Raw genomic sequence first — 10,382 nt, forward strand, 5'->3', positions numbered from 1 at the left:
AGTCAAAAACCCAATTAAACCTAGGTAGCTAGGGTAAGTCGGGTATCGTATCCACGAAGAGCATGTGGTCAGTATCGCACGACCCGTTCGATTAGCTAGACTATTTACAAATAATGTACAAAGTGATTATGAAGAATGCTAATTTTATTTGTTTGTTTGGTTTTGAAAATAAATCGGATTGAACCGACAAATTGATGTTATTCTTAAAACAATGTGTGATTAATTAAGATTGTAAACTAAACTAAAAAGTTGAGATAAGAATTAGGAATACGAATCACGCCAGGTTCGATAATTGCAAGACCTAGGGTTCCTACATGTTTTAACTTGATTCAATTGCATATAGTGATTAACGGACTACTATCACGAAACTTAGGTGCCAATTGCTATCTACGTCTTAGACAACGGACCACAATGCACTTCATTACCTCAGACATGTAAATCCTAACCTAAGATAAGGCATAATTGCACATAACCATTTCGCAAAGTCATAACTTTATCATCGTTCGACAATTCACGAATTCGAAACAAATGCAAGACAATTATCTAAGGTTCAAATACTAAACAATTTGTCACAAAATCAAATCAAAATACAAATGCATAAACCCTAGAAAATCTTACAACATCTACACCGGGGTGAAATCGAAGAGACTAGCCGCTCATGGTTGGGTGGACGCGATCACCGGTCGACGAACACGAACACGGAGCCATGACCTTGAGCCTTGAGGAGTGGTGGAGGTTAGGGTTTGAAGATTTTATGGAGAATGATTGAAGATGATGGAAAAAATGGTTTTTTTCCAGTGAATGGGAATTGAAGGAATAACAAAGTGTAACTCCCCCTTTTTCAAAATTCAATTTTTCTCTAAAAAATCCCGTTTTTACCAATCAGCCAGTGTGCAGCAGATAATGCGACAATTTCTGGACTTTCAAAACCTTATATTTTGATTCGTCTCGTCGAGCTACCCCAAATGCATATATTATAAGCCCCGAAACTCATTTTCTAGCTCAGGATAAGCCAAAATGAAGATTGGACTGCTTCTGACGCAGAGTTCAGCTCAGTTTTGCCTCTTTTTTGTAACACCTCAAAAATTCGGGTTCAATATAATAACGACACGTATCATGAATGCGTTGTAAACCCGGATTTAATAAAAATGTTTTGGTAGGATTTAAAGATGGCGTCATGTTAATTTTACCTCTGAACGACCTCATATAAATCCCAAGACCCTAATGCTTATTATCAACAATTGATATAGCCCGGTAAATGCCCACAATAATTGAATTCATGCACAAGAATGGAATTCTACGAAGATAAAGCATGATAACCCTTAAATTTCGGTACTTTATAAATGATTCAAAGGGAACAAGTGAAAATGGTAGGGTATGGGACTGTAAAAAGGCATTTTGGGAGGTCCCTAACTGTCAAAATAAAGTCCCAAAGTCGACACAAGTGGTTGCCCTTTCAAAACTTCAAAAATCAACCAATGTCAAGCCTGATGTCAAGCTTACGGACCGCAAGGGTAGGACCTTACGGTCCGTATGGAGGTTGCTAGCGACCAGAAACGGGCAGCAGCCTGTTATGCGCGATTTTCACCACTTTGGCCGGTTCTTCTCACTTGTGGACGACCCCTAGGCACCCCCTAAACACTAGTAACATGTGTATATCAGTTGTGGAGAGTTGTAGACCTGGTTGTCAATGAATCATGGTGCCTTGGACACTATATAAACCTCATAAGTTGCAACTCTTTGATCATTCCATTCTCAACTCAATTCTGATCAATTGTGGAGCTTCCAAGCAGATCACAAGCCTTCCTAAACGTCTATTAAACACTAGTAAGCTTGCTAATCCTTCTCTAATTAATTATAGCTTAGATATTTAGCTAAAAGTCAAACCGTCGTAACTACGGTTTGACTTCAAGTTTAATTAATGATAGCTCAGTTGTATCTCGATTTAAAAATACAGTTAAGTAGGTAATTATATGGGTATTAAACCCTTATAAGGGCACGTACTGATTCCAGACCTAAATAGGTCGTTTGTCGAGTCAAACGTTGACCGAAAAAGTCAACAGTTATGTAAATTACGATTTTATGCACAATTAGCAATACGTGATGCGTGTAACCTGTTTTAAACTTAATATAACTTGGTAATAAGTGTACGGTCATGTATAAACTCGTCAGACTCGACAACTCCCAGTTTTAAACCGGTTCGGAACCGAAAGTCACGAAACTATGACTTCTACGTTGACTTCAGTTCTGACCCGAGTTAGATGGAATTAGAAATGCCTTAATGCTTCATTAGGGTTGGGTTACGTGATAGTATAAGCCTCTGTACTTGTTTCGTTGATCACCCAATTAATATGCATGTTTCCGTTAATCGCTCATATGTTGACCATTATGCCCTTATCACCTTAAAACGTGATTTATGAAAATGTAAGAGTGTAGAAACCTTAAATACTGATATATAAACTTGTATGCAAAGTTTGACATCATTTTGACTTGTAGAATAAGAGGTATGCTCATTATCGCAAAACTAATGCTTTATGTTAATAAAACGGCGTAATTAGCGTATAGCCTAGTTAAGCCTACTTTTTGGTATCAAACTTAGTACCCACTGATGTAATTTATTATTTTGGGAATTTTAAAGATTTTTAATCAATTTTAGGATGAGCATAACTCATAGTCGCAGGCTTAATCCGGTAATTGTCGGTTTTGCCCTTACGGGCCATAAAATGAGTTTTACATATCTAAACGACTCCAAACTTTTACTACTGATCACATATGATAAATAAATTATTTTAAGCCTTCTGGAAAAATAAAAATATCAGATTTAGTATCGAACCCGGAAATGGCCTTAATCGCCTTAATTAGCGTTTTTAACGCATAGTATGTTTTAAAATCATATTGGACATACCCGGGTTGATACCTACTGATATAAGAGGCAAATTATAATATTTTAACAGTAAGCAAAGGTGGATAAACTCAGACTTCAGTTTTGAGCTTTTCGGCTTATGTGAAATTACCAAAATACCCCTACGGGGCATAGTTTGGTTAAAAATGATATTTCACATATATATACTTTAACCTACTGTTATAACTCATCAAATTGAGTATGTTTGCTGTTTACATCAGACCCGTAACTCAGTTAAACATCTAAACTCTTTTACAACCTTTAAAATGACCAAACTACCCTTACAGGGCATAGTTTGTGTTTAAATTCGTCTCGGACATAATGAAAGACATCCTACTGATGTTACAACATATTTGAAGCATATTAACCTAGGAAACCTGTATATGGCTCTTACAGATACCCGTTACGCTTATTTCGCGTTCGGTTCGGTTTATGCAACAAGTTTACATAAATTGGCCGAAACGGGTCGAACCTTAACGGTTTTATCTCAAAATCCAGAAAGTGAATAATAAACCCCTATTAAACAAGTCTTCAAACTTGTCGGGTCTGAATCACATTCTGTCCGGTCTTCGCTTAATCGTGCGTACGAACCGTATCTTGAAACTAGCCGGTCTAAGCTTAAGCTCAATAAAAGACCCGTTAGCATTCTAATAGGTTATTATAAACCTTCGTTCCAGATTAGGAGAACCAGTAAAAGCTACGTGCATCTTGCTTATTGTGATTAATACTTGCATCAGGTAAATACTTTTAACTTATTTTCCCTATACGGGCTTGGGTTACGGTATATAGCATACCGTTTGATCGGGCATCAAATCTCCACCGTTAAAGTGGGTAGTTGAATAATTTGATCAGCTCGTTTAAACAGTCTTGTTTACTTTACAGCCTTTGGGGGGTTAATGACCATGTCCCGGATATCCTTGGCATCATCTTACGAGATGGCCACGACCTGAGCACGGGGTGTAGGCGTACACCCGTCAGTCTTGTGTTGTTTGACTATTACGTTGCCAACCACGTCACGATACTCCCCCACCGGGCCCACAGGTGACACGTGGAAATCGGGGTGTGACAGGTTGGTATCAGAGCCAACACTGAGTGAATTAAACACTAGCCTTTTTGTGTTTAATCTCAGTTACACAATTGCACAATTCTAAACTTCGAGTCTAGACCTACAACATAGGACAAATCCCACTTTATTCGCATTATCTTTATTTTGCCTATGTTTTGTTTTGTTATCTCATGCCATATTGACAGGAATTAACAAAATGCCGCCAAGATTCTTCAGGAGAAGAGGAAGAGGCAAGGGGCCAATCACCGCCCCCAACAATAATGAAGCTGGACCCTCGAATGCGCGAGCCCCATCTACCATGGAGAGCGACGATCCCCAGCAGAACCGGAGGAACCTTTTTGAGCCCACTAGACGGTCGGTCTCACACAGTTCAACACCTCCTAACCCTTATGGGCCACAACCAGATTATGAGCCCCACAACCCTCAACCTTCATACATACCATTACAGCGATCCTTATCGCACAACTCCTTCGGTGACCCTACACCAGTTTTTAGGGGCCGGTTTAACCCGGCAAACTTCCTGCAAGAACCAGGAAATTTTAACCCATTAGGTCCAGAAGATCATTTCTCTGGAGATCATGCGGACGACATGGATGAGGATACGGACCCTGTCGAGCCTGCCAGTGGCACACCAAACCACCCGATAGAGATCTCGGATGGGTCTTCCTTCCACGGATCACCCTATGTTGGACCAGATAGCTTTCAAGCTATGTTTACCAGGCACGAATGGTACTTTACGCCTCCTCACCATGCATCACCTCAACAGCAGCAACAACAGCAACAAGATCCCTCTGAGGATCCAAGGTTCGTGGCAGTCACGCCACCACCTCCTCCACCACCAGTTCAACCGGCACCCCCGCAACCACCAAGGCGTAGGAGAACCGGAGCGCGCATATCTGTGCGAACAGGAGACTTTCATTTTAGTTCTCCGCTCCAATCAAGTGGCAGCCACTACCCGCCACATCAAGAAGATCCACAAATGGGTGGGCCTTCACGCCCAGTTGCACCACAACCACCGCCTATGGGTTTTGATAACCCAATTCCGGCATACACGGGTTCCATGGCGTATAACCCGTTTGAGCAGCCAGTGCACACCAACTACAACTACGCCGAAGCCGATCCGTACGTGGTGGCGGCTAACTATAACACCCAAGGACCATATGGAGACCCATGGGGAGTAGGGTACCCAACTCATGGATACCAGATACCTGCAAGACCTATTATACGGACACAATCGCAACCGCCAAGGATCTCTCCGCCTGAGCGTGAAGAAATTTTGAAAAGGTTGGACTATGTAGAGCGAGAATTTCACAGGGAGCGAAGGGAGCGACAAACATTCTTCCAAGGATTGACAAGCTTGATCAAAGGAAAGAGCAAGAAGGACCACTGAATCCTTCCAAGTATTGTTGAGCCCCTGCGTGGGCCAGTCTTGTAGTATAAACCCCTGCGTGGGCATGCTTTGTTAATAAACCCCTGCGTGGGTATGTTTTGTTAATAAACCCCTGCGTGGGTAAGTTTTGTTAATAAACCCCTGCGTGGGTACGTTTTTGTTATTAAACCCCTGCGTGGGTACGTGTGCTAATTAAACCCCTGCGTGGGTATGATGTTTAAGGTCCCTGCGTGGACTAGTTTGCTTACTTAAAGCCCCTGCATGGGCAAGTACCTGTTTAAAACCCCTACGTGGGTAATGGTTGTTTGGAAAGACCCGTTTAGGGCAACATGTAACCTGTGTATAATTAATGGAATGTTTGTTTTATGAATTTCATGTTGCCATTTTGCGCATAAATAATTTATAAATGAAATAAATTAAGATCATTCCTTTTAAATTAATCTGCCTATATAATTATGTAATTAAGAGTCTTAAAGTATGAAACCTAGCCTCGTGTCAAATATAAGCCCGGGCCAAGATGGTAAGACGTTTAAAAGATTCAAATCCCAGTTAACATCTTAAAACATGTTAACACTCCTGGCAGAAGTGATTTGTTAAAGTCACATGTCATTCTTATAAGTGTAAGGATTCTCTAAAAGATTCCAAACCCAATTATATGATCTCTGAATCATGGGTTGAGATCATCAACTAAGATGGTCATATTTTACCATACGTGGTAATATGATGCCTACGGGCCCAGCTCACTTCCATATGAGCCATAAGGCAGAGGTAGCTATGACTCCCTGTCTGATGAGGGTAATGAACTTGGTTCAAACTTTAAAAGTCTTGATTCTCTGAAATCATAGCTTATAATTCAAATTGTCCATGTGACTAAGCCTTATGTGCTAATATATATTGTTATTGTTTATAATTAGGATAAATTTTAATTGAAATCCTAAATTAATACTATTAATAAGTTAACCAAGCATGGTCTCTGATTACCATGGTTAACGAGTTACCCTAAGGGGTAATTCCTTAAAAACTCCCAAATAAAATATTGTCCTTGTTTTCTACAGCAGTTCAATTCAAATGGCTGACTCAAATGAAATAAATAGCCATCCAGTGGAGCAAAATGAGAACGGCCAGATTACTTTAACTGGTGCTGAATTAAAAGCGATAATAGACGGCGCTGTTACACAGGCTTTGGAAAGGCAATATGAAGAATACAGTGGTACTCGAAGTAGGACCCACTCTGCACCACATTCAAAGCCCAAGACATATTCTGAGGCTCATAGCAAGCCTCCTCCCAAAAAGGATGGACCCAAGAAAGATGGTGATGACCGTCAGTCCACCAACCATCAGAGTGTCCCATCTCAACAATTAGTACTGCATCAAGAACCCCGTAACAAAGGTTGCACCTATAAGTACTTCGTGTCTTGCAAGCCCAGGGATTTTACTGGGGAAAAGGGGGCCGTCGACTGTATGACTTGGCTGGACGAGATGGACACAGTGGTAGATATCAGCGGGTGCGTTGAAAGGGATGTAGTTAAGTTTGTATCACAATCCTTCAAGGGTGAAGCGTTAGCATGGTGGAGATCTCTGATTGAGGCCACCGGAAAAATCCCATTGTATAATATGTCATGGGATCAATTTGTCGCCCTAATCAAGGATAACTACTGCCCTCAACATGAGGTAGAGAAGATAGAATCTGACTTTCTATCATTGGTGATGACGAACCTAGACTGTCAAGCTTACCTGACAAGCTTCAATACGCTATCCCGGTTGGTTCCTTACCTGGTAACCCCGGAGCCAAAAAGAATCGCTCTCTTTATCGGGGGTTTAGCCCCGGAAATCAAGGCAAGCGTAAAAGCTTCTCGGCCAGCTACCTTCAGGTCTGTAGCTGACATTTCCTTATCCCTCACTCTGGATCTGGTCAGGCAGAGATCGCTGAGGAATAAGGAGACCAAGAAAAGGGAGCGTGAAGATGATGGTTCGCGGAAGTCGAACAAGAAGCACCGTGGGAGCGGTGACAGCAAGAAAGGATCGGAGTCGAGGAAGGATGGGCATAATTCTGGTGAAAAGCCCAAGTGTAAAATTTGCAAGAAGCAGCACTATGGAAGGTGCAGACTGGAGTCAAACTCTCAGACTCAGTCAAAACCCTTTGCTTGTGGAATTTGCAAGTCCACGGATCACAAAACCCTGGATTGCAAAAAGATAAAAGACGCAACGTGCTACCGTTGCAATGAAAACGGGCACATCAAGACCAACTGCCCAAAGTACAACAAGAAGCCTGAGGAGGCTAAGAAGACTAATGCCAGAGTCTTCAGAATGGACGCGAAAGAGGCTGTGTAGGACGATAATGTCATAACAGGTACTTTCCTTGTAAATGATGTCTTTGCAAGAATACTTTTTGATTCAGGCGCAGATAAGTCTTTCGTAGATCATAAGTTTTGTAAATTGTTGAATTTACCCGTCAAAACCTTAGACGCAAACTATGAGGTAGAGTTAGCAGATGGTACCCTAGAAACCGTCTCTACTGTGTTAGATGGATGTGTTATATCCATTAAGAACCATTCTTTTCCTCTGTCTCTACTTCCCTTTAAGTTGGCTGGTTTTGACATAGTTCTGGGTATGGACTGGTTATCTCATAACCAGACCCAAATCGTCTGTAACATGAAACAAATAGTGATAAAGACTCCGTCTGGTGAATCACTCACCATTCGGGGAGACACCCAGTATGGACTACCTGAGCAAGTGACTATGCTCAAGGCTTCCAAGTGTTTGGGGAAGGGGTGTGTCATTTACATGGCACAAGTGATTATTGATGAACCTAAACCAAAGATAGAAGACATCCCTGTCATTTCTGAATACCCAGAAGTGTTTCCTGAAGATCTACCTAGTCTACCACCAGATAGACAAGTCGAATTCAGGATCGACATCATTCCCGGAGCGGCACCTATTGCAAGAGCACCATACAGATTGGCACCCACAGAAATGAAGGAGTTGCGGACGCAGCTAGATGAATTGCTGGCTAAAGGCTTCATTAGACCTAGTTCATCTCCTTGGGGAGCGCCAATCTTGTTTGTCAAGAAGAAGGATGGGTTGATGCGTCTGTGCATCGACTATCGCGAGCTTAATAAAGTCACGATCAAGAATAGGTATCCTCTGCCCAGAATCGACGATTTGTTCGATCAGCTTCAAGGGGCAAGTTACTTTTCGAAGATTGATTTGAGGTCAGGCTACCATCAGTTGAAGGTAAAAGATGAAGACGTTCACAAGACTGCATTTAGGACTCGTTACGGTCACTACGAGTTCCTGGTGATGCCTTTTGGGCTCACTAATGCACCAGCCGTGTTCATGGATCTCATGAATCGCGTCTGCAAGCCATACTTGGATAAATTTGTCATCGTTTTCATCGACGACATTCTTATCTATTCTAAGAACCAAGCTGACCATGAGAAACACCTTCGATGTATTCTCAAACTTTTACACCAAGAGAAGCTCTATGCCAAATTCTCCAAATGTGAATTTTGGCTTCGAGAGGTCCAATTTCTTGGACATGTGGTCAGTGAGCGTGGTATCCAAGTGGATCCCGCTAAAGTAGAAGCTGTTATGAATTGGCAAGAGCCAAAGACGCCTACGGAGATTCGTAGCTTCCTGGGATTAGCAGGATATTACAGGCGTTTCATTGAAAATTTTTCAAGGATTGCTGCACCTCTAACTTCCTTGACCAAGAAGAAAGTAAAGTTCGTTTGGGGCCCTAAGCAGCAAGAGTCCTTCGATGTTTTGAAACAAAAGTTGAGCAACGCTCCTGTGCTTACACTACCTGAAGGCACCGAAGAATTCGTAGTTTACTGCGATGCTTCACACACCAGCATGGGGTGTGTGCTTATGCAGAAGGGCAAGGTTATTGCCTATGCATCACGACAGTTAAGGGTGCACGAAAAGAATTACACCACCCATGACTTGGAATTGGGTGCCGTTGTGCTCGCACTAAAACTGTGGAGGCATTATCTTTATGGAATCAAGTTTGTGATCTATTCTGATCACAAGAGCCTCCAGCACCTGTTTAATCAGAAAGAATTAAACATGAGGCAACGCCGTTGGATAGAGACCTTGAATGACTATGATTGTGAAATCAAGTACCATCCCGGCAAGGCGAATGTAGTCGCTGATGCCTTGAGTCGAAAGGAAAGGATGAAACCTATCCGAATCAATGCCAAGCGCATGGAGATAAAGAATAATTTGATGGGAAAATTGTTAGCTGCACAGAAGGAAGCTGTGTTGGAAGCTAACTATCCTAATGAAAAGTTAGGAGTAACTGAGGAGCAGTTAACTCTTAGCAAGGACGGAATTTTAAGATTGAATGGACGAATATGGGTTCCAATTTATGGGGGACTTCGTGAGGTTATCCTCCAGGAAGCCCACAGTTCTAAATACTCCGTTCATCCTGGAGCTGATAAGATGTACCAAGATCTGAAGGCAAATTATTGGTGGATAGGTATGGAAAAGTCTGTAGCCGCCCATGTAGCCAAATGCTTGACTTGTGCGCAAGTCAAAGCTGAGCATCAAAATCCATCAGGCTTGCTACAACAGCCTGAACTTCCCGAGTGGAAGTGGGAGTGCGTAACTATGGACTTTATCACCAAGTTACCCAAGACAAGGAAAGGAAATGATACGATATGGGTTATAGTCGATAGACTGACTAAGTCAGCACATTTCTTACCCATCAAGGAGACTTATAGCTCCTATGTGTTAGCCCATGTCACACCCCGATCTCCACGTGTCACCGGTGGGCCCGGCGTGGGGTAAGGTGACGTGGTTGGCATCGTCATAGACAAACAACACAATATAATAATGCACAGCGGAAGCAGAAATAGATTCATTTCAACTTTAATTAAAATGTAATAATAAATATCACAAGTAGTTGAAACGGATCCACAGGCGGATCAAATAAAATAAGATATATTGTTCAACAGTTTATTGTCGTCCGAGCTTGCGAGACTATTGTGGACGCTCTTTAGGAAACAGCCAGCCTAGTACGT

General features: G+C 42.0%; 1 protein-coding gene across 2 annotated transcripts; it reads left to right on the forward strand.

Moving 5' to 3' along the window:
- The first annotated feature begins 1,571 nt into the window (after nt 1-1,571).
- LOC118479613 (leucine-rich repeat extensin-like protein 3) lies at nt 1,572-5,710 on the forward strand. Of its 2 annotated transcripts, none has more exons than XM_035974225.1 (2): nt 1,572-1,827; nt 4,154-5,710. In XM_035974225.1, exons 1-2 carry the CDS (start codon nt 1,698-1,700, stop codon nt 5,356-5,358), a joined length of 1,335 nt encoding a protein of 444 aa, XP_035830118.1. In that variant the 5' UTR covers nt 1,572-1,697; the 3' UTR covers nt 5,359-5,710. The 2 variants fall into 2 exon arrangements, with proteins under 2 accessions (XP_035830118.1, XP_035830120.1); XM_035974227.1 differs by lacking the exon at nt 1,572-1,827 and adding an exon at nt 3,604-3,639.
- The last annotated feature ends 4,672 nt before the right edge of the window (nt 5,711-10,382 follow it).

Source organism: Helianthus annuus, chromosome 1, assembly GCF_002127325.2.
Source record: "Helianthus annuus cultivar XRQ/B chromosome 1, HanXRQr2.0-SUNRISE, whole genome shotgun sequence".
Classification (NCBI taxonomy): Eukaryota; Viridiplantae; Streptophyta; class Magnoliopsida; order Asterales; family Asteraceae; genus Helianthus; species Helianthus annuus.

What these genes read in the sequence shown, in the direction of transcription:
- LOC118479613 (XM_035974225.1), top strand. Translation starts at nt 1,698, where the DNA reads ATGGTGCCTTGGACACTATATAAACCTCATAAGTTGCAACTCTTTGAT. An exon ending in TAAACGTCTATTAAACACTA is followed by an intron (nt 1,828 to 4,153) that starts GTAAGCTTGCTA and finishes CCATATTGACAG; the next exon opens with GAATTAACAAAATGCCGCCA.